The 24,503-nt window shown below is 41.5% G+C and overlaps 1 protein-coding gene across 1 annotated transcript in view; it reads right to left on the reverse strand.

The window, feature by feature from the left end:
- The window catches only part of LOC129705973 (mucin-2-like), a 119,337-nt gene that overhangs the window by 58,175 nt on the left and 36,659 nt on the right, over window positions 1-24,503 (reverse strand). The window contains 18 exon segments of the mRNA XM_055649948.1: window positions 33-272; window positions 715-894; window positions 1,002-1,112; window positions 2,743-2,881; window positions 4,064-4,215; window positions 4,888-5,117; window positions 5,201-5,253; window positions 5,338-5,593; window positions 7,091-7,217; window positions 8,512-8,606; window positions 10,519-10,683; window positions 12,152-12,289; window positions 13,443-13,512; window positions 15,473-15,583; window positions 17,790-17,928; window positions 18,029-18,146; window positions 19,984-20,109; window positions 22,106-22,352. Of these exon segments, the coding sequence (XP_055505923.1) occupies window positions 33-272; window positions 715-894; window positions 1,002-1,112; window positions 2,743-2,881; window positions 4,064-4,215; window positions 4,888-5,117; window positions 5,201-5,253; window positions 5,338-5,593; window positions 7,091-7,217; window positions 8,512-8,606; window positions 10,519-10,683; window positions 12,152-12,289; window positions 13,443-13,512; window positions 15,473-15,583; window positions 17,790-17,928; window positions 18,029-18,146; window positions 19,984-20,109; window positions 22,106-22,352 (2,697 nt within the window).

Below are 24,503 nucleotides of genomic sequence, written 5' to 3' on the forward strand. Positions count from 1 at the left end.
ACAATTTTTTTTTAAATGAATAAATGCACAACCGTTTTGGAACAATTTTGGAAGGCTTCGCTCTTGATTATATTGCACTGCTTCTCTGCCCAGGCTTTACGATGTGGATTCATAATGCAAGGATCACGATCGGTCACAGCACCGGGACAAGTGGTCCCCAGCTTCCAGGAATTGCCAAACTCAGTCACTTCTGTAGCGACGGACCGGCCTCTTGTCATCAAGTCATTGATGGCATTTCCATCAAAGTTACCACATAAGCCACAGGTATTATGCTGGAATAAAAAACAAAAAAGCAACCATATATATCTACTGTAAGTGAGGTCCAGCGCAAACTGGAGGAACAGCATCTCATATTTCGCTTGGGCAGCTTACACACCAGCGGTACGAACATTGACTTCTCTAACTTCAAATAGCCCTTGCTTTCCCCCTCTCTCCATCCCCTCCTCCTTCCCAGTTCTCCTACCAGTCTTACTGTCTCCGACTACATTTTATCTTTGAACCGCCCACTCCCCTGACATCAGTCTTGAGGTCTCGACCTGAAACACCACCCATTCCTTCAGTCCAGAGATGCTGCCTGTCCCGCTGAGTTTGTCCAGCATTTTGTGTCTATCTTCGATTTAAACCAGCATCTGCAGTTCTCCCTACACATATATATCTACTAATACTTAAGTAGTGAGAAGAGAAATGATAGTATATGAATAACTTTATTCATACCTTGTAAGAAGGGTTCAGCTTAATAGAAATACGAGTTTTTTTGTCCCATATTAGAAGTAATCCGGTAGTAGTTTCAACTGTAAGGTAAAGTCCCAGAGTTTGGATAGTGAAAGGGATTTTTTTGTTGTCATTTCGATGAATCAATTCGTGCTTCCCTTCTGCTAACTTCAGTTCAAAATTCTGCATTGGGATGAGGCAACAATTCAGCATTGCAGTAGGCAAAAGTACAATTAAGATGAATTTAAATGATTTCTTGGTGTGGAATTGCAAGCAAGAAAACTGAATACCTGGAAAAAAAGCTTGATTGTTTTTGAGCAAGTTGTCCCAGTGGTTCCACAGGGAATATTTTCTGTGATTACGCTGAAGGTTCCATTGCTTTGATTATCTCCGCAGTAGTCCTGCAGATAAAACGTGCAGTAAAAAAAGTGCCAGTAATTCAGAAATTGGCGTGAAAAAGGTTCTGTTACTAGTTTGTGAACTTAAAAGAAATACAGATTAGCACAAGGTAAAATATGGTGATACGGTGGCATGGTGGCACAGCGGTAGAGTTGCTCCTTTACAGTGCCAGTGACCTGGTTTCCATTCCGACTATGGGGGTTGTCTGTATGGAGTTTATATGTTTTCCCTGTGACCTGCGTGGTTTTCTCCGGGTGTTCCAGTTTTCTCCCACATTCCAAAGACGTACAGGTTTGCAGGTTAATTGGTTTGGTAAAATTATAAATTGTCCCTGTACTGTGTAGGATAGTGTTCGTGCGCGGATCACTGGTTGACGTGGACTCTGTGGGCCGAAGGGCGTGTTACAGGCTGTATCTCTAAACTAAACTTAAATGTTGGTTTGCAGTTGGTAAGTTAGTGTCCACTGTGAATTCCCTCCTCTAATGCATTTTTTTGCTAATATCATATTAGTGTAGATCGGTGCTTGATGCTTGGTGTGGACAGAGTGGATCAAAGGGCCCGTTTCTGTGCTGCATGTTTCTGTGATTCTGCAACGCGGAGCTTGGTGGTGTTGAGATAGTGAGGGCAGTTGTCTCGGGTTACAGCAGAATACAGATCAATTAGAAAGGTGGGCAGAGCCTTGGCAGATGGAGTTTAACTTCAACAAGTGTGAGGTGATGAATCAAATAGAGAAGGATGTGTACAGTAAATGGTATGTTGCCAATTAATATTGATGAACTGAGGGACCTTAGAGTTCAAGTCCACAGTTTGTTGAAAGTGGTCACACAAGCTGATAGAGTGGAGAAGAATGTTTATTGTATGCTTGCCTTTATAGCTCAGGATATAGAATATAAATGTTGAGACATTATATTTATATTAATATAACACTGGGTATACTGTACGGAGTATGCTGTGTGGTTCTGATGACCACTCTAGAGGAGATAAGATTGTACTAGGGAGAGTGCAGAATAGATTCACCCGGGTCATGCTCAGGCTGGAGCACTTTAGTTGTGCAGAAAGAATGGATAGGAGGGTGGGGGGAGGGGGGGGAGCTGACAGACATATATAAAATTATGAGGCATAGATAGAGTAGATCTTCAACGTCTCTTTCTAATAGTAAAGGTATTAAAAATGGAAGGGAATAAGTTCAAGGTAAGGGGAAGTGGTTTTAAAGGAGGGGGAAGTTTTTTTACACAGAGGGCGGTTGATACCTGAAACTCACTATCGGATGAGGTGGTGGAATCAGACACAAACACATCCTTTCGGGCATAGCATCGAACATTACACACTTAGTATGGGCAAATAGTAGATTGATTTAAAGGAAGTGGTGGGCCAAAGGGCCCATTTCTATGCCATATGAATCTGTGACTCTAATAGTCGCAGCTAATTTCATGTTGATGTTGCCTCATGAAACTGTAATGATGGGGACAAGGTTTTGACCAAAGGCCTCCTCATGCTAGGAATGGAGAAAAATCAGCTGGAGGATTATCACAGAATTGTGTGAGAGTCCTTGAGAAATGTTACAGACGGCTCCCATGCCAGTCTAATGCTAGGTGCATTGTGCCAACATTAAGAAGACAGATGAAACCTTACCTGGGCAGCAATATATTCACAATCTCCCTCAAAGATATAACGATTGCCATCAAATGTGATGTAGTGACCACTACCATATATTGTACAAGTTCCAGGGCAATTATTTTTAGAACAGGTCCAGTTGCCTTTCATACAGGTGCTAAACAGAACAAGATGAATTGAGAGCAATAACATGATTACTAAGTAAGCTGAGGGACACATTGAGTTATGGTATGGAAATTCTGATCGATACTTCAAATCAAAAAGCTTTTTACCCTCATGAATTTAAGCTGTTGGTTTAAGTAGAGTTGCAAGCATTTGGAGTTCAGTAGGGAAGTGTGATCCATAGCATGAGCTACAAAACTAGTCTGTGTGTGCTAAGTCCTGAAATGATGACCCCTTTTTCATGATAATTGTGGGTGAAATATCTTGCATTGTGCGCAATAATTTCACCTTGTGGTGGAGCTGCATTGTTGCTTTGCCAAGTGCTTGGAAATGGGTCAGGCTTTAAAGATCACATTCCATGGCAGCCACAGCACAGCAAAGAAGTGGTAAGAGGCTGAAGATGCTGCAAGCTGGAACAAAAGCACACACTGCTGGAGGAACTCTATGGGTCAGACAGCATCTGTGGACCAGACTCTGCTGCTGCGTTGCTGCAGCACCTTACTTTTTGCAGCAGAGAGTTTGCCAAGTTCTGTGACAGCAAGCTGCATTTCCATGCTGATATTTCTTTCAGCATAGACTTGATTTTAGAGTAATTGAGTCATTGAGTGATACATGGTGGAAACAGGCCCTTCGGCCCAACTAGTCCACACTGGCCAACATGTCCCAGCTACACTAGTACAACCTGCCTGCATTTGATCCATATCCATCCAAACCTGTCCTATCCATGTACCTAACTGATTCTTAAATGTTGGGATAAATTAAAAGGATAATTGGGATTAATTGGGATACATTTTATTAAAAGATCATGATGCATTTAGACACATACGGACTTGGGTAAATATTGCACCATTACGTGGGAGCCAAGCAATTGGTAAATATCCAAGCCGAGAACATCTTTATTTGCAGCATCACACTGATGCACAGTCTATCAGAGGTTATGTGCTCTGTATTAGTTCTGAAATGTAGTTTTGTTGTAGATGGTCATTACCAATTTAACATGCATGATTAAGGCAAAATGTTTCCACAATTTCTAAAGTATAATAGTTAACGTTAAATCTGTCTGAGGAAAGAGTAATTTCACAATTTTACTATCACATTTCTGAAACACTTAAACAAACATGGTATCATACCATGATATATTTAACATTTGAAGATACTTTTTACAGTTTAAAGTTACCAAGTGTTACAGTCGACTGCAAGTCTGCTTCCTGGATGGTATTCCTTACTATTGTGCATACAAGGGCACTTCTCCTCTGTCACGCAGGCTCCACTTCCATCGTCCAGGAGCCCCTCAGGGCAAACGCAACCTGACACACACTTTACACTGTACTGTAGAGACCAAGAAGCAGATACAGTTTACGGTTAATATGGTTCACTTCTTGCACTGTCATTTTTGTAATTGTGTTTGCATTCATCTTTTTTTTTTAATTTTAGTCATTTTATGCGTAATCTATCTATGTGTAATGTATATATATATACACGTTTGTTTGTATGTACATCTGTATGTATCTATGTATGTGTAGGAAGCAACTGCCGATGCTGGTTTAAACCAAAGATAAACACAAAAAGCTGGAGTAATGCAGCGGGTCAGACAGCATCTCTGGAGAAATGGAATCAGTGACGTTTCAGTTCGAGGCCCTTCTTCAGACTATGTCTGTTTGTCTATGTGCGTGTGATGTGGCTGCAAGCAAGATTTTCATTGTACTTGTACTTCACCGTACTTGTGCATATGACAATAGACTTGACTCAGGGCCCCGACCACGGGTGACAAGGGAGGAGGAGGAGGAGGAGGAGGACTGTCTGAACCGTATTGCCTTCCACCACAGTGCAGAATGCTGTGGTGGATGTCTTTGTTGAATTATGTTGTGTATTATGTCCTTTTTTAATTGTAACACATTTCACTGCACCTTATGGTGCATGTGACCAATCAATTTGAACTTGAACTTGATCAATTGCCTATTAATCCAAATGTCTATCTCAATGTTACTAATTATTTCAATGAAGGCTTACATCATTCTTTAGTTCTATAATTCCAACGTTTGGGATATTACCCATATATACATATCTACAGGGCATGTGTTTAATCTGTGATTGTACTAATTGTGAAACTTCATTCTGAAAACGACTTACGCAGTCACGAACCAGGCTCCCACAGGTCCTGTGACATTCTACCCCTGTTGTGGCTGGCTCAGTTGTATCACAGTTGATGTAGACCATATTCTGTGGACACACTGCAAAGTAGACAGACTTATGAGGATCATGTACTATATGTAAATATTCTTTTTTTTTAAGACAACAAGGTGGTAGGCCTTACCCATCGATCTTGCCAGTAATCTAGTGCACTGAACTTTTCCATTTTTACATACACTGCAACAGAAAAGGAAATCAAATTGCATATGTGCCACATAGTCATCGTAATTGAGTAAAGATCCTCATGGCAACTTAATTTACCAATGTGTATCTCCTAATCTGAAAAGTTCTCCAGGGTTTAGGAGGGAGCCCTGATACAGGCATGGGCATTGGATAGAGGGCACACATTTGTCTTTCTCATTCATATATGTTCCTTCCTTGCATCCGCATCCATCCACCGGCACATGTTGGATTCCACAAGTGACGTCTTTCTCACTTAGTGAATGACAAGTACGCCTGCAGCTCTTCATGTCATAACCGTACGTCTGTGTCTCTGGGCAGCTTTTTGTGTAGGAGCCTAAAACAGAACATAGGAAACATAAAAGCTGAAAACAATCTAGTCAGTATCAAAAACTTTACAATAAATCTTGCTAAAGAGGCTCTCGTGTGAACATATCTTCGATATTATGAAACGACTAGTTTTAATTCTGATTATAGTTTATCAATCTCAAAATTCATGTCAGAGGCTACATTAAATAAAAACTGAGCTAATAAAGCTGGAGTAACTCAGCGGGACAGGCAGCATCTCTGGAGAGAAAGAACGGGTGACGTTTCTGAAAGGGTCTGAAGAAGGGTCTCGACCCGAAGCGTCACCCAATCCTTCTCTCCAGAGATGCTGCCTGTCCCGCTGAGACACTGAATTGCTCCAGCTTTTTGTGTCTAGCTTTGCTTTAATCCAGAATCTGCAGTTATTTCCTACACTTAAATAAAAACTAGTGGGAACTATGCTCACTAACGAGGCGGGGCCATCCGCGGGCACAGGCTTCCCCACCATCCACAGCATGTCAATGGTCTCAAGAAAGTGATCCCAAGCACCCAAGCCATGTCCACTTCTTCCTTCCAGTGTTGGGCAGGAGGGGCATGGAATTGCACCCCACTACCTTCAAGAATCGATACCTTCCTATAACCATCAGATTGTTCAAACAAACGCACAATGCTAACCTACCTTTGACAATGGAGCACTATGGACCACTTCTTGCACTACCATGGATATATTTTGTAATTGTGTATTTCACATATCTCTTTTTTTTCACTGTCTTGTACGATGTGTGTAATTTATATATATAACGTGTTTTTGTCTGTCGTCTGAATGTCTGTGTCTGCTGCAAGCAAGATTTTTATAACATTCACTCTTCACCAAACTTGCACATATGACAGTGAAGAGACTTAACTCCATGCCAGACAATATTTTGAGTTTAAACTTGTTATCCTGCTACTCATGTGTCTCCCTGTCCTCACCGCTGGATGATTCTAAATTGCTTTGGACTTAATTATCAATTAGAGCTAACTGTGCCCTAATCTCTGAGATTCACTATCTAAACTACTCTACATTGCTCTCCTCTTTCAAAATATGTTTACAAACCTTCCAATTTAACAAGGTTTTGCATTGTAATGACTCTCCCGGTGGCACAGTGTGAAATATAGGTTTATCATGTTCAACGTGCTATATAAATTCCCATTGTTCTTGTGGAAGTTCAACTGGATGAGTGAAGTGAGAGTGTATTCAAACACTGATGATGACACACTCACTTGGAGCATCTTTAATCAAATACTCGATGATTCCCGGATGCATGAATTACTGAAAACACATCTTCAAATAACATCAATATTCTGCTGCATTGTTGTGTTTGCATGTAGCTATTTCTGGAAATAAGTTGTTAAGAGACCTTTGAAAACGGAGTTGGCCATTACTTGTCAAATGGATCTGCTGTGAATATTCCTTCCTTTGTTAACCTAATATGTCAAAATTGTAAGATCCCACTGCACTGTATGAAAACACCAAACGTGTACTCACCGCACGCATTTGTTCGCCAGTTGGTTAACATGACTCCTTTGGTTGCACATGCTCGCACATAGGAATATATGGCAGCACACATACAGTCCTCGTTTTTATCACAGTTGCAGCTGTCATATTTACATTTCTAAGGTAAAGGGAAAGTAAAAGGCATGTATTTTGATCACATACTCACAAGGGAGATCAATACTTGAGAGCATAGTTTTAAGGTGAGAGGAGAAAAGTTTAAAGGAGATGAGCGGAGCAAGTTTTTTATATATAGAGTGGTGGGGGCCTGGAACACGCTGCCAGGGACAGTAGTGGAGGCGGATACCACAGTGGTATTGAAGAAGCTTTTAAATAGGCAGGGAATGAGGGGATATGAGTCATATGCAGGCAGATGAGATTAGTTTATCTCGGTATCATGTTCTGCACAGGCGCTGTGGGCCGAAGGGCCGAAGGGCCTGTGCCAACACTGCACTGTTCTATGTTCTATTTTGGAATACAACAAGGGATGTAAAAAAAGCAGAAGAGGCCAGAGATACTCAGCAGGTCTATGGAGAGCAAAATGAAATTTCAGCTCAATGTCCCGACACATCGACTCTTTATTTCTCCCCGAGGCTGCTACCTGACCTGCTATATGTCTCCAACATCCTCTCTGGTTTGGTTTTGTATTTCCATCCTATGCAGTTTTTTGCTTCATTCACAGAAGGGCATGTCATTGAAGACTACCTCAGATTTACTTCTGTGTGAATGCCCAGCTTTCGGGTTTCATTCCAAGTTATTACGACTCAGTTTCAGAAAATAATTTTGCATGAATTATACTTCATCTACACATGAAGGTTTAAGGGAAGAAAAATCTGAAGCAACCAATTCTTTTTGCACAGTTGAGAAAGACTTGTAGTTCTGTAGGATATAATTAACAAAACACACTTTAAATGAATCCACTTGTAGTGCAGGAATAACATCCACTATTTTTACAATGGCAAACTCTCACATACAGCAAGCAAAGATAAGCAGCTAATCTGTTTAAGCAAAATTGATTGATGGAGAAAAATGTCAGGAGACAATGGATAACTGTGCTTTTTTTCAAAGTAGCATCATTGCAATTGTGTATGTTAGGGTTCAGAAGAATAAATGGGCCTTTGGTTTACTGTGGTGAAGATGGCATTTTTGTTATTGCAGCACTCCCTCAGCTATGCAATAGTTGCAGTCAGGGGCAAGTGTGCTACCAAATGAGGTGGTGCTGGCAGCTGCAGCTCAACCTGACAGTGGCTCATTTATTCGACTGAGATGCATACAGCAGCAGAGGCCCGGAATCTCCATTGGGTGGCAATTCCACAACTGGTGTAAGTTTAAAGATTCATCTCCTTGTGTTTGGCAGAAGAGGAACGTTCACTGCAAAAACACTGGTAACAGTACAGGGAACAGTATTGTCTTACCTTGAAGTACTCATTTGGATTGATGGTAGCATGGCAAGGAGAAAATTCTCCTCCAGGCTTTTTCAGAAGGGCGCACCAATATTCAGCATAATTTTCTGCAAGAGAATTTTGGACATGTATATCTGAGTAATGTACATAAATAACTCTGCAGTAAAGGTTGGTGGGTTTTCTGCGCGAATCATATGTACAGCACATGCCTAAAAGCTGGGCATGGTAGTATTACAGCCATTCCCTTTATCAGCCCGCTGTTGGGATGGCCCACACCATCCTTCAGCGGCTCCAGGAGAGGGTGAGGCACAGGATCAGGGTGAAGTCATAACATGGTACAGAGTAGAAACAGGCCCTTGAACCCAGCCACCATGTCCAGGTCGACTATTTTCCCCACCTACACTTGTCCTATTTGCCCTCATAGGTTATATCTTCCATAGCGTGCCGATTTAAGTGCCTTTTAAAATAACTCTTAAATATAGTGATTTCATCTGATTCTATCGCTTCCTCTGGCAACATGTTCCAGAAATCAACTATCACTGTCTGTGTTAAAAAATACCTATCCCCTCAGCTCTCTTTAAAACTCCTTCCTCCACTTTAAATCCATACAGGTATTGGTTTATTGTCACGTCTACCAAGATATAGTGATAAACTTTGTTTCGCATGTGTCCAGGCAAATCATGTCATACCAAACACAACAAGTACTTGGTGACCAGCTGTAACAGTCTCCAAATGAGGGTCAACACTTCAAGGAAGAGATGAGAATTTAATTTAACGCAGAGGGTGTTGAATCTTTGGAATTTACCATCCAAGGAGGCGTGATCATCAAGTATATTCAAGATGGGATCGATGATTTTTTTTGGATATTAAGGTCACGTGCTAGGCGCAGAATTAGGCCATTCAGCCCATTCAATCAAGGCTGATTTATTTTTCCCTCCTAACCCCATTCTCCTGCCTTTTTCCCCCCCCCATAACCGCTGACACCCATACTAATCAAGAATCTATCTATCTCTGTCTTAAAAATATTCATTGACTTGGCCTCCACAACCTTCTGTGGCAATTAATTCCGCAGATTCACCACCCTCTGACCAAAGAAATTCTTCCTCATCTCCTTCCTAAAGAAACATCCTTGAATTCTAAGGCTATGACCACTGGTGCCACTCTCCCACTAGTGGAAACATCCTCTCCACATCCACTCCATCCACGCCTTTCACGATTTATATATGGTATTTGCCTGGACAACACGCAGAACAAGGTTTACACTGTGTCTTTATACATGTGCCACGTAAAGAAATCAAGGGATTGCAGTCTGTGCAGGAGGAGCTACACTGTGGAGACAGCACCTTGGGCACGAGGGGCCAAATGGCCTACTTCTATTTCTTGTGTTCTCAAGGTGTTATCAGAGATAATTTACTGGCTAAACCTCCATCAGTCAAATATGGTTCAGATCAGCAGAAGGAGGAGCTGTTCACTGATTATGAAATACCATGTAAGAATGATCAATTAATGGGGGAACATAAATATCTCAGAACAAGCTGGTTCTTTCTTTTTTTTGGACAGATTTATATTTCCTGGAAATATTTCTGATGTTTTTTTTAATCTCAGCACCAGTACATGGAATGGTAAAGCACAGGAACAGGCCCCTTGGCCCACAATGTCCGTGCCAAGTATGATGGCAAGGAAAACTAATCTAATCTGCCAGCACATAATCCATATTCTGAAATTCCCCGCATATCCATATGCCTATCCAAAAGCCTGTTACATGCCACTATCTGCCTCCACCATCCCCTCTGGCAGAGCATTCGAGGCACATATGACTGCGTAAAACATTCACCCCGCACATCTCCTTTAAACGTTGCAGCTCTCACCTTAAAGCTATGCCCCCTTCTCTTTGACATTTCCACACTGCATAAAAAGGTTCTGCACTGCTTTAGCATAAAAGTCTTGCTTGAAGAGTGCAGTTTTGACTTTAGATTACCCTAGCCAATCTAGCCCACAGTCACTTAAAATTGTTCTTACGGTTTTCAATGCTAATGGCACAGGGATCTTCCAGATGAGATGATACAGAGGGGCAGCTGTGCTGGGCCTTCCAAGAGTTGGCAAATGGTGAAGCCGTGCCCTCAATCAATCCGTTACTTGCCTTGAAGTCATCGTGCAGAATGTCATTAAAATTCCCACAGAAACCTTGGAGAAGTAAAATGATAATGTCAACTCCACTGGCCTTTTATGTTGACCTTAAAAAAGATGGTAAATGTAGCATAGAAGTGCAGAGAATATGAGGCTCATCAAAAATAAACAGGACAGCCATATGGGCCCCATTGTAGCATTGGAAATTTATTTGGAAACAGGAAATACTTTGTTTGAAAGCAAAACAGAAAATGCTGGAAATACTCAGCAGCTCAGGGAGCAACGGCGTAGAATTAAAAATATATATATTTCAGGCAATTGATCTTTCTTCACAGCTATTGATTGTGCGAGGGATTATTGGCTGGGAACAGTACTGCACTTCTGGAATTTCTTCTCAGTTATTCACTATTTGCAGCATTGTGCTTTTCAATTAATTTAGTTTGAATGGCCTGAGTGACTTATAACAAAGACAGACTTGAGAATATGATGACAAAAGAGATTGCTGACGCTGGAATCTAAGATGGAAACAGGTGCCGGAAGAACTTGTGGGTTGAGCAGCACCTGTGGAGGTAAAAGGTGCAAGTTGATGTCAGAGATAGACAAAAAAAGCGGGAGTAACTCAGCGGGTCAGGCAACATCTCTGGAGAAAAGGAATTGGTGAGACTTCAAGTCGAGACCCTTCATCAGGTGACGTTTTGAGTTGAGATCCTGAATCAGTACTGAGAGGGGATGGGAAAAAACTGTCAGTGAATAGCAGTATATAGAGGGTGAGGCAGGGGCAATTAGGTGGTGCCAGATGAGGAGGAGAAGGGGCAGAGAGAGAGCCAAGTGGGAACGTGGAGAGGGGAGGTGATGAACAAATAACAACGAAAAATAGGTGAACAGGTGAGTGTGTTTGTGTGGAGAGAACCAGGGAGGAGGTGCAGATGACCATCTGTATCACCTGGAAGGGCTGCTTAGGTCCCTGGATGGTGGTGAGGGAGGAGATAAAGATAGAGAGATCCAACACGGTGAGAGAAGGGTTTGAAATGGCTGTGGTGAATTTGAGGGTAGTGTGGGAGTTGGTGGTGACGTTGATGACATTGGTGAGTTCTGCATGAGCGCAGGAGGCAGCACCAATGCAGTCATCGATGTTGTGGAGAAAGCATTGGGGAGTGGTGCCAGAGTAAGTTAGGAACAAGGGCAGACCACGTAGCCAGTGAACAGACAAGTGTAGATGTGTCCCATGAGAGTGCTTGTGGCTGTTTCTTTTGCTCGTAGGAAGTAAGAGGAATCAGACGAGTGGGTGTTGAGGCTGTGAACATGTTTTGCCAGGCGATCAGAGGGGAGCTGGTTGGCTCTTTATTGCAGGAAACAGCAGAGAGACCTTTCACCTTCCTGATGGGGATGGAGCAGTGCGAGGACTGGACACCCGTGGTCACGAGGAGGCAGTGGGGGGGGCAGGGAATTGGTAGTTGGCTTCACAGTTGTGGTTTCTGCTGAGGGCAAACTATTCAGCCATGGAGATGGAGAGGAATATAATTACCACATGTCTTCCCCTTATAGGATTGGTCCAATGTTATGTAGATTTGCATCCGAGGAACCAGCTGGATCTGTAGTTGCAGGCCAAGTTTAGATTCCAGTAGTATGTGGAATGTTGATGGTCTGAACACTGTATAGTTTGCTGCCGGAAAAAAAACATGAATATGACTGACTGTTTTTATAATTCCTCTTTTCTTCCTTGATTATTCCTGATCTTTCTCGCTCCATCCATCCATGTATGGTACAATTAAAAACATTATGTAATTTCCCCTGCAGTTGAACCGTCACCCACTGTACTATGACTTTACACTATGATATCCACCTATTATTGATGTTATAAACTGTGTTCACTCATTCACTTCTTGATGCAACTATAGCATTTTAATTGCAAGACTACAGCACAAGGCTACAATGCAAGGAATTTAGTTTTAATTCATAATATCACATTCCATTTGTTGGAGCCATTAAGCTTAAGTAAGTTTATTATAGTCTAGTTACCTTTAATTATCATCTGCCTGTGTTAATATGGGTGGGATTTTATACGTAGTAGGGGTGTGTTCTTTTGTTAGAGGAGTCTCGCGCCGACTGGTAGAGTAGAAATTTTAATTTGTGGCGGAGAATGAGGGGAAATAGTTTTCTACCATGATCATGACACACACATGTTACGAGACGACATACCTTGATAAGAAGAAGCTTTTATGGGATTTATATGATGTGAATGGAACAGCGATTAAGAACGGAAAGTTATGAGTTATTTCTTTGTTTTGTATTATTTCAATAAACTACTAATTAATCAAGAAAGGACGCCCGGAAGATTAATCTTTGCTGTCTTTTGTGTCGAGAGTGCATTAAGCTTTACCTTCAAATCATCTCCGACAATTAATGGCTATCGAAATTGGCTACTGAGAACGTTTTAAAAAACTGCCATTACATTTAAGTAGATTAGATGGAATATATGGGGCAGGGGATTTGTAATAAAGATGAAAACTTAGCAAATTGAAATAGTAGATAAACTCAAATTAACATTGAAGTTTCTAAAATATATTTATAATGTTTCAAATAGACTAACTATTACCATATGAAATATTCATCTGTTGCTTCCTATTCCAATATGTTAGAATATTAAACAAATTTATTGTTAGGTCATCAGGTGAAATAACTCCTGAATACAAGGATTGAGATGCTGTTCGTTGCAACAAGTAAATCCTCAAAATTCATTGATTCACTGGTAAAAGTATGTTTGATAATATTAAATTAGCAACAAGGCGCCCAAAACGGACTTCACCAGATCTTACCTGTTACCAGAGGCAAAGTCATCCTTGCACCATTCATGATAACATTCCCATCATTTTTAAAAACAAGGATCTGAAAAAAATCCCAATAATAATAGATGAACACATGGTGGAAATTGAAAATTTTAATTAATGGATTATTTTTGATCTGCACTTTAACCTCAGATTATCGCAAATATTTACAATTCTGCACTAATTCCATTTGTCTGTGTTTCTAAGTCTGTTGTAATTGCACCTTCTCTACCACTTCCCCAGCAGCTTGTTCCACTGCTCTCTGAAAAAATATCGGTCAGAGCTTCTTTCAATTTGTCACCTTAAACCTGTGCCCTCTAATTCTAAACTGCTTTGCCCAGAGAAAAGTAATCAATCACAGCTATCTATGCTCCTCATAATTTTGTAAGGTCATCCCTTGGTCTAAGACTCATTGAAAAAAACAAAAAACAAGCCTATCAAGTCTCTCCTTATAACTACAGCTTTGGGAGAAAACTGGGGCACCCGGAGAAAACTCATGCAGTCACAGGAAGAACGTGCAAACTCCGTACGGACAGCGCCTGTAGTCATGATCGAACCCGGGTCACTGACGCTGTAAGCCAACAACTCTACCGCTGCGCCACCGTGCCACCCTGGCCCCAGAAAAGCCATTATTACAATCCCATATGTTTGAAGTGATCAATACATGATCACCTTTTTTAAATGACATGTTATTGATCTGAATTAACAGTTGTTATAATGAATCAGATGAATCTCAGACATCCGCTGATTTACCCACCACAACTCTCTGTGCCAGTTACAATATTGCTGACAGTAACTTGCCAAAACTGCTTGCACGCTACATGGAAATATGGCCAACTCTGTCCAGGACAAGGGTAACAATCACACAGTTTCACACGGCTTGGATAGAGTGGATGTGGAGAGAATGTTACTACGGGTGGGAGAGTCTAGGACCAGTGGACATAGCCTCAGAAATAAAGGACATTCCTTTTCGAAGGAGGTGAGGAATTTCTTTAGTCAGAGGGTGGTGAATCTGTGGAATTCATTGCCACAGAAGGTTGTGTAGGCCCAGTCAATGGATGTTTTTAAGGCAAAGACAGATAAATTCTTGATTAGATTAGTACAGATGTCAGGGGTTAAGAGGAGAAGGCAGGATAAAGGGGTTAGAAGGGAGAGATAGATCAGTCATCATTGAATGGCGTAGACTTGATGGGCCAAATGGTCTAATATTGCTCATATCAATTATGACCTTATGGCCTTTCTATCCAGCCAGAATATTAGCCAAGTTGATTGCCATGCTTATATAGGAGTATGTCAGCATTCCTCAGCATTGTTGCTGAATGGAGTATGGGCCATGGTGGCAATTATATTGTGGCAAGCTAACCTTAGATGGCAGAAATCTGCACTTTCAGTCAAGTACCATAAAGTGGGTGGTCACACTACAACGGTTTCATCATGGTTTCAAGTTTTGATGTTTGCCTGGATCCCACTTTCACATTGCAAAGAATGAACTCCATTCTACCCGTTTGTAACAACTCAAGGTGTGTTTGAAATCTATAAGAATGGGCATCCTGAGATATAGGAATTAAAGTCTTGCCTTGTGTAGGCTGAACAGAAGGTTGTGGAGACCAAGTCAATGAATATTTTTAAGGCAGAGTTATAGTATGGATGTCAGGGATTATGGGGAAAAAGGTGGGAGAATGGGGTTCGGAGGGAGAGATAGATCAGCCGTGATTGAATGGCGAAGTAGAATGAAGGGGCAAATGGTCTAATTCTACTCCTATCATGTATGAACTTATGAACACGAACAATTCCAAAGAGTAAAAGTTACAGAAAGGAAAATATTTGTGCAGGTATAATATTAAAGGGAAGCTTCTGCAATAAGAACAAATAAAACTCCAGCAAGGTAAGTTAAGAGAGAGTTCAGTTTGAGATCAGAAGGTATATTGTCTGAATGTTGTTGTATATCATAGTTAATAATGGGATTAAAAATGAGATGTTGGTGTCTATTGTTTGCGTCATTATCTCTGAAAAGAACTTACATTGTGTTTATGGTCTGTTGATAACACCACAGTTTTTAGGCAGGTTTCAGTTGCTATTGTTCCACACGGCACTATCTCTCCCAGTAAAGTATAAAGCTGTTGATCACAGACCTGTGAACAGAAAAATGTTATGGTGGTTATTGGAGATAGGTTTAGATTCAGAAACAGGAATGAGCGAGACAAAAATATGTATTTGGAATCGATTGCAGTTAATCACTTTAATATTTCATTAAAAAAAATAAAGTTCTTAATTCTAAACCTGGAGGTTTTATAACATCAACCGAATAGTTGTTAAACATTCATTGCATTACCTCTGATTTAGTTACGTTCAATGCAGTGTGAATAGGAGACACCATAGATGGTCAACAATTTTACAATTTAAGATGAACAATACATTTTTTCCAATGCTTCAATCTTCAAAAACTATCTGTGGCATTGATTGTTTCAATTAGCATTTTAGTTTGCTGCCTTGTCATTTGCACATGTTCCTCTAGGACTCAGGGACAGGTGTTCTTCCTGATTTTCCTTATCAAAACTATATCAGATCTTTGCTTGAAACTGGTCCAAGGGCCAAAATGCCTCTGTTGGAAGGCTGTTTAGCAGAGTTGGTTGTAACATCATGTCCAAACCTCTGCAAGCACCTACTCTTACACTCTTCCTAGCAGGGATTGTTGAATGCTAATCAGGGGTTGGAACTTTGGCTGGACATTTGTACATACGTTGAAAGTTTTAAAAAAAACATTTTAAGAGTGTTTCTTTTCTAGAAAGTCTTTTGGAAAATAAGTTAAAGAGAATTCATAAAAGTACAACATGCATTAACTGAGAGTTAGCTTTTGGATCATTCTCTGAGGTGTTTTAAAAAGTAAATGCACTAACTATATAATTTCATGGAGACCAGGCATGTCTCAAATATTGTATCAAACCTCTACAAGTGTATGGTGGAGAGAACACTGAATGGTTGCATCATTGCCTAGATTGTAAATTTGAATTCTCAAAAACAAAAAAGGCTGCAAAAAATTGGTGCTCATTGGTCGGTCTATCATGGGTATTGCCCTCCTCACCATTGAAGGGACTTACAGAAAGCACTGCCTCATGATGGCAGCTCATATCACCAAATACTCACACCACCCTGGCCACACGGTCTTCTCACTGCTACCTTTGGGAAGAAGGTACAGGAGGAGCCTCAGAACTGTTATCTCCATGTTCAAGAACAGCTCTTCCATCAACTGTCAGGCTCCTGACATCACCCTGGAATTCCCTAACTCCACCTTCCCCCAGTCAAAACCCTCTATGACTTTGCACTATTATTGTTACTCTATGTATTTTGATTTATGCTATCATTGTCCAGTTTATTTAGAATAACTAATTATATTATATTTTTATTTTTGTTTTATCATTGCAATTAACGTGCAAGCGTGAAAGAATTTTATTGTTCTGGTTCACAAATAAACACACTTGGCTCGTGACTTCCCGCTGACAGTTGACCATTTCAATTGATCCCGAATGTTATTCTGCTGCCCCGATTAACTGTACTTTTCTGCTCTCATTACTCTGTACTGACAAGTAGTAATGTTTAATCAAAATTTCCCTGGTGTTTCTCCAAATATGTACTCTTTTTGAAAACTTATGTATTTGTAGATTTTTCAGTGAATCAATTGAACTTTTTGCACTCTATTAGATTAGAAAGAGAGAGAAAGGCACAGAGGACATGGTTACCTGAAAGTGGAGAATTCAATGTTCTTGCCAATGGGTTTAATTAAGTTTAGTTCAGAGATACAGCATGGAAAAAGGCCCTTCAGACCACCAAGTCCGCGCTGACCAGCGATCTCTGTACACATACACTATCCTACACACACGAGGGTCAATTTACAATTATACCAAGTCAATTAACCTACAAATCTGTATGTCCTTGGAGTGTGGAAGGAAACCAGAGATCTTCAATAAAACCTACACAGGTCACTGGGGAAAATGTACAAACTCCTTACAGACATGCACCCTTGGTCAGGATCGAACACAGGTCTCTGGCATTGTAAGGCAGTAGCTCTACCAATGTGCCACCATCTACCCAGGCAGAATAGGAGGTGCTTTCCGCTAGTTTGTATTTGGCTTCACCCTGGCAGGGGTGGAGGATGGAGAGAGGCAGGTGTTTGGGAATGGGAAGAGGAATTAAAATGGCTTGTAATCAGGAGCTCGGTGTGGCTTTGGTGGACAGATTGGTCCAATATCTTACCGTGATATAATATGCACACAGACACTTTGTGATGGACATCTTTGACCAGACATATAAAATCGATAGATATTGAAAAGATTATATTACCTTGGAAAGAATGTAATAGCAGTCACCATGAAATGTGTATTTCATGCCATCAAAAGTGGAGACGTGCGCTCCACCCTCCAGGGTGCACACACCAGGACAAGGCATGTTTTTGCATAGCCATTTACCGCCATTGCAGGCACTTGAATGAAAAGGGACAAAGAATTTGTTACGTTTAATAAAGTTGTGCGATATGAGGTGATTCGTTATTTTTTACAATTAAGATTTGATGCTGGTTATACCATTCTTCACACTCAGATGAAATCACGGTGCCTGGATCGTAGTGTTTGCCTTTCAGTGTACATTTGCAGTCTTTCACCTTGATGCATCCAGAGTCAGAGTAATCGTCAAGGACCATTCCTGAAAGAAGAGAAGTCTGTAACTGTTGCTGTGGGTTTTCAATGGCTATTGATATTGGTTGATTATGGACAAGTGCACCGAGATACAGTGAAGAATTTTGCGAGCTATCCATCAAATTACACTATGCATGAGTATAATCAAGTACCTCAAGCACAGGACAAAAATAGCAGAATACAGTGCAATTTTATAGCATTATAGGTGAAAGTGAAAGTGCACCATCATTCATGAGAGAACCGTTCGGTTGTCTTATAACAGTGGGAGAGAAGCTGTTCCTGAATCTAGTGGTCCATGCTTACCAGCCTTTGCCTGATGCGAGGGGGGAGAGGAGGGAATGACCAGCGTATGAGTGGTCCTTGATTGTGTTGGTTGCTTCCAACATGAAGTGTCGATGGAATCGATGGGGAGGAGGCTGGTTTCATGTGATGAACTGGACCACTTCCAAAACTATCTGCAATTTCTTGCAGACTTATGCAGAAATCCATGGAAGAACCTTCTAATGTTTTGTGGGAACTATGAGCTTGTTGAGGTCAGAGTTTTTGAAATTGATAAACAGAACAGAGAGTACGGGGTGATCGCTGGTCAGCGTGGACTTGGTGGGCTGAAGGGCCTGTTTCCAGGTTGTATCTCTAAACTAAACTAAACTGAACTAAACACTTTGTTCTTCATTCTTAAAGCAACTAAGGTTGGAATGCTGTAGGGAACACTCATATTATAGATTCCTTGCCTTGTCACTTGAGTTCTATGCATTATGAGGTGGCTGATCAGATCAAGAATGTTTAGTTGTCATATGCACTGAGACAGTTGCATTACACAATACACTTTAGCACAACTATTCAGGCAGTAACCATCTACTGACTATTAACCAGTTCAATGCATCCTGGATGTTATCTTGCTGGCTGGATTGGTTGCAATTGTGATATTTGATATTGGTGGTGCTTGGAGTTTACTTTTTCCCAAATTCTCCTTCTGGAAGTTGGTGCATTTGTTCCTGTGGTATTTCTGAGGCAACGATGAGTCGACACAGCTGCTGTGACTATTGTCAGGTCCACACGGTGTTAGATCACCCAGAGACATTTTATTTGGCACTTCACTGCCCAGTCAGTAAAGGAAACATTACAGTTTTTTTGGCCTCAGGGTTCCCTAACCAGCCGAAAGAGGCCACAAAAACTGTGATTTTCAGCATCACATCAAAAATGCGATGGTATACAAACTGATAGCAATTTGGATTCTCTACATGGTTTCATAGTAACAGGCAAGACAAGTGGAACTAGCTGGGTTGGGCAACTTAGTCGGCATGGACAAGATGACTCTGTGACTCTAACCTGGTTAATGACATAAAAGGAGGCCATTTGTCCCATCAAGTTGTGCCTGCCCCTCAGCATTTCACCAGACCCACTTTTCTGTAACCGATTAACTCTCACATGCCACGTTCCATCAACTCCCCCCTCCCCCAGCTGCCTATCTGCCTAATTTAGAGTGACCCATTACTATGGAAGGAAACTGGAACACCCACGAGAAAGGCATGCGATCACAGGGAGAGCGTGCAAACTCCACACCATCAGTGGGTAGTAGGGTCAGGGCCAGTGGAAAGGCTTTTGCAGCTGTGAAGGATCTGCACTAACTGCTGCGCCCGCGTAGTGATCTGTCATTCAAGCTCTGTGTGTTCTGAGGTGGTTGATCAGACCAAGAGTGAAGGGTGGTTATTTGTCATGTACACCTGGATGGAGCAATGAAATTCCTACTTACTGCAGCTTTACAGACACAACTATTGTTAAAGATGCAAGCAAACATCAAATTACAAGCATTTTATTGGAAAAGATGGGCCACAATTGCTTACCTGGGGGGCAGAAGCAACCATCCATATAATGTTCCTCACACAAGATGCTTGTGTCGAGGTGAGAACAAGAGTCCATGCAGGGAGAACCACTTTCCTTGTAGATCATGTTTAAAGGGCACTTCTTTGCTGTAGAGGAACAAGCAATGTTGAAATGCTAAACTGGGGTACTTTCTGATATTATTCATATAAAACAAATAAGGTTGCATCTTAAGAAGCCGGGAGCAGGCCTTGATAAAAGGGGAAAAAATGGAGACACAAAAGACAGTACACGTTGGATTCTGGAGCAAACAATGACCAGCTGGAGGAACTCAGTGGGCTGGGCAGCATCTGTGGTGCGAAATGGATGGACAACATTTTGGGTTGAGACTCTCAATCTGGAATGAAAGAGTAGAGGCGAGATAGCCAGTAAAAGAGGTGGGCGTGGGTAGGGCTAGAGGTGGAAAACAATATGTGGATACAGGTGAGGAGAGGTTGGCAGATAGAGTGGGGTGAGGGGGAGGCAGGGGGAGGTGTGGACATAGCAACAGAGTGGGTGAGAGGTGAAGGCAACAAAAGGATGCAGATAATGGAAACTGTCAGGAAAGAAAGGTGACAGAATCGATGAGGAAATTGAACCAAATAAGGGAGGATGTGGACAGGCAGGAACGGAGGAGGGAGAGGATAAGGGAACCATAAAGGAGATAACATTCTCCCCGGAGTAAAAAAGAAATGCAGAATGTATCCCGCTCAGCAAAGTAGGATTAATATGTTGTGGTCCCCTCTGACAGATGGTGGTGGTATCAAAGGTGGGATATTAAAAGATGTTTGGACAGGCTCATGGATGGAAATGGTTTAGAAGGATATGGCTAAATGCAGGGAAATGGGACAGGCACAGGTCAGCAATTTGGTCAGCATGGACGAGTTGGGTAGAATGGCCTGAGTTCATGATGCTGCAATATATTATGACTCCAATTGCTGTTGCAAATCAATCAGTTCACATCATAATGGCGGGATCTGAGATAGCAAGAATGAGGAATATAAAGAATAAGCACAAAAAAAGATTCATTCATTTAGCAGCACTTGGTCAGTAACCTTCTACTCCTTGCTGATAAATGTTACACGAGTCTGTGCCTCTACAACCACCTCATGAAGTACTTTTCAGATTCCAACCACTTTCCCGGTAAAAATATTTTCCTCGGATTTCCACTCCCCACCTTTCTCCTCACAGTAAAGCTATGTCTTCTGGTTTTAGGCACCTCTTTTGTCGGGAAAAGTTCATCACTTCGACCCATCTAAGTGCGGGCAAGGGATTAGTGTAGATGGGCAAAAAGGCTGGCATGGACGTGGTGGGCCAGAGGACCTGTATCTGTGCTGCACGACTCCATGGGACTACTTTATCTACATGACGACAGGTTACAAAGCTCTGAGATGCTGAGTGTCTCGATGTCCAAGTGCATGATTTATATATGCATATACTGTGACTGAGTTGGAAAGCAAAGACAATGTTTTATTTTTTATTGTGAGGAGAAGTGAATGCAGAATTTGGCAATTATGCTTTGGTTATTGGAAGAATTGGAGGGGACTTGGTTGAAACAATGTCGTTCCTGAGGGATTCTCACAGGGTGAATATGCGGCGGGATTGCCGTTTTAAAACAGAGGGTCACCTATTTTCAGACTAAAATGAGATGAATTCTTCTCTAAAGAAGGGTCTCGACCCGAAACATCGCCTACTCCTTTTCTCCATAGATGCTGCCTCACCCGCTGAGTTTCTCTAGCATTTTTTGTCTACTTTTGAATTTGTCTCTCGGTGTTGGAACATTTGGAAGCAGGGTCTGCAAAGCTAGATAGGTTCTTGAAAAGCAAAGGGGGAGACAAAAGATGAGACAGCAATGGGGAATTTTGGTTACAAACAGATGAGCCATGATCTTATTAATCTTATTAAACAAACTAGAGGAGCTAAGTAGTGAACACCTGCTGCTAATTTGTATGTTCGTATATAAATAATTAGACCCTTGTTCCTCTGGAGCCTTTATATAATCACTGCTTGCTCTTTGACCTCTGCCAACTTGGCTATATCCTGCAAATGAATAATTAGCATTCAGCAGCTTTCATCGTTCAATCACCGGATTGATATTTCACTTACGGCAGAATGTTTCTGTCCTCCAGTTTTTTGGCTTGCCTCCAGCATGAGAGCATTGCCGTGAATATTCGGAGATGGTACTGCACAGGCAGAAGGAGTCCAAAACTTTGTCGCAGCTACACATGTCCTGCATGCAGGCCTGTATGTAGTGCTCGTTGTTTAAGCGGGACGTACAGTCTGAAAACGTGCGTTTTGAGAGAAGACTTTCACAGGCACCCCTCTGAAAAACAGCATGGTAAAATATTGGAGATCATTGTCTGAAACAACAGCACCCACAATGGTGAAGGTTTACTAGTGGTACACGAGTGGGTTTAAACTAAACAGTGGGGGGTTGGAGTCAACAACGTGGAAGCGTATGCGTGCAGTTAACGGGAAAGAGAGTGTCACGTTTAAACTAACAGGGCAGTGGGATGGGAACCAATGCAAGGAGACAGAAGGACATAAAAGGAGGACAGAAGCAAAAGATAGAAGGGAGATAAGAAACACTAACCTGAAATCTTTGTGTCTTCATGCGAGGAACATTTGTAATAAGGTGGATGAATTGAATGTGCAGTTAGTAGTTAAGGTTTAGTCCGAATTACAGAGACATGGCTCCAGGGTAACCAAGACTGGGAGCTAAACTTGCAGGGGTATTCAATATTCAGGAAGAATGGAGAGAAAGGAAGAGGAGGTGGGGTGGCATTGCTGGTTAAATAGGAGATTGATGCAATAGCAAGGAGAGACATTAGCTTGGATGCTGCACAATCAGTATGGGTAGAACTGTGAAATAGCCAAGGGCAAAAAACGCTTGTTGGAGTTGTACACAGACTAACAAGTAGCAGTGGGGAGGTTGGGGATAGCATCAAGCAGGAAATTAGGGATGCATGTAGCAAAGGTACAGCAGTTATCATAGGCTACTTTAAACTATATATAGATTGGGCCAACTTAATTGGTAGCAGCGCTGAGGAGGAGGATTTCCTGGAATGTATATGGGATGGGTTTTTAAACCAATATGTAGAAGAACCGACTACAGGACAGGCCATCCTCGACTGGGTATTGTATAATGAACGATTAGTTAACGATCTTGTTGTGCAAAGCCCCTTGGGCAACATTGACCATAATATGGTGGGATTCTGGATTAGGATGGAAAGTGACACGGTTAATTCAGAGACTAGGGTCCTGAACTTGAATAAAGGAGACTTTGAAGGGATGAGATGGGAATTGTCTAGGATAGACTGGAAAAATTATACTTGAAGAGTTGACGGTGGAGATGCTAAATTTACAGACCGCATGGATGAACTCCAGAAATTGTTCATTCCTGTACGGCGAAAATTTAAACTGGGAAGGCGGCTCAACCGCGGCTGATGAGGGAAGTCAAGGTTAGTGTTAAATCCAAGGAAAAGGCATATAAATTGGCCAGAAGAAGCAGCAAACCAGAGGACAGGGAGAAATTTCGATCTCAACAGAGGAGGACAAAGGGATTAGTTAAGAGGGGGAAAAAAGAGCATGAAAGAAAGCTTGCGGGGAATATAAAAATTGACTAAAAGCTTATTTAGATATGTAAAATGGAAAAGATTAGTGAAGACGAATGTAGGTCCCTTACAGTCAGAGACAGGTGAATTTATATTGGGAAACAAGGAAATGGAAGAACAGTTAAACAAGCACTTTGGTTCTGTCTTCACTAAGGAAGACACAAACAATCTCCCAGAATTACTAGGGGACTAAGGCAAGAGTGTTTGACCCGTGATGTTCCTTACACCGCAGAAGATCTTTTCAACATGCAGGTCCCCAATGGATGGAATTGTCCACACAATTTCTGAAAGTTCCCACTGGGAGTGTCACCTGATGTAAGTTTGTATGTGCGTTACTGACCGTATTATTTTAGCTACTTGTTTTGTCTGTGAATTTATGGGTGTGAATATAGTTTCAAATATGATTATGGATAAGATATATGGGGCACATGCATTAGTATGTATTGCTTTACTTGTTCTTATCTTTATTTCCATGATGAATGTGACATTTCCGGAAATGGTTCCCAGGAATAATTTCCAGAGGTACTTCCTTATAAAGTTTAACATTTTACCTGCTCCCACTTCCTGCCTTTAAGGGGTTTCTCAGCTCAACTACTTGGCTTCTGCAGATGTCTTCATTCAAACAATACCTTGAATAGTTTTACGAGGATGTTGCCAGGCCTAAAGGGTCTGAGCTATAGGCAGAGGTTGGGTAGGCTGGGACTCTATTGCTTGGAGAGCAGGAGGATGAGAGGTGATCTTATAAAGGTGTATAAGATCATGAGAGGAATAGATCGGGTAGATGCACAGAGTTTCTTGCCCAGAGTAGGCGAATCAAGGACTGAAGGACATAGTTTTAAGGTGAAGGGGAAAAGATTTAATAGGAAACTGAGGGATAACTTTTTCACACA

This window comes from Leucoraja erinacea, chromosome 18 (genome assembly GCF_028641065.1).
Source record: "Leucoraja erinacea ecotype New England chromosome 18, Leri_hhj_1, whole genome shotgun sequence".
NCBI classification, from domain to species: Eukaryota; Metazoa; Chordata; class Chondrichthyes; order Rajiformes; family Rajidae; genus Leucoraja; species Leucoraja erinaceus.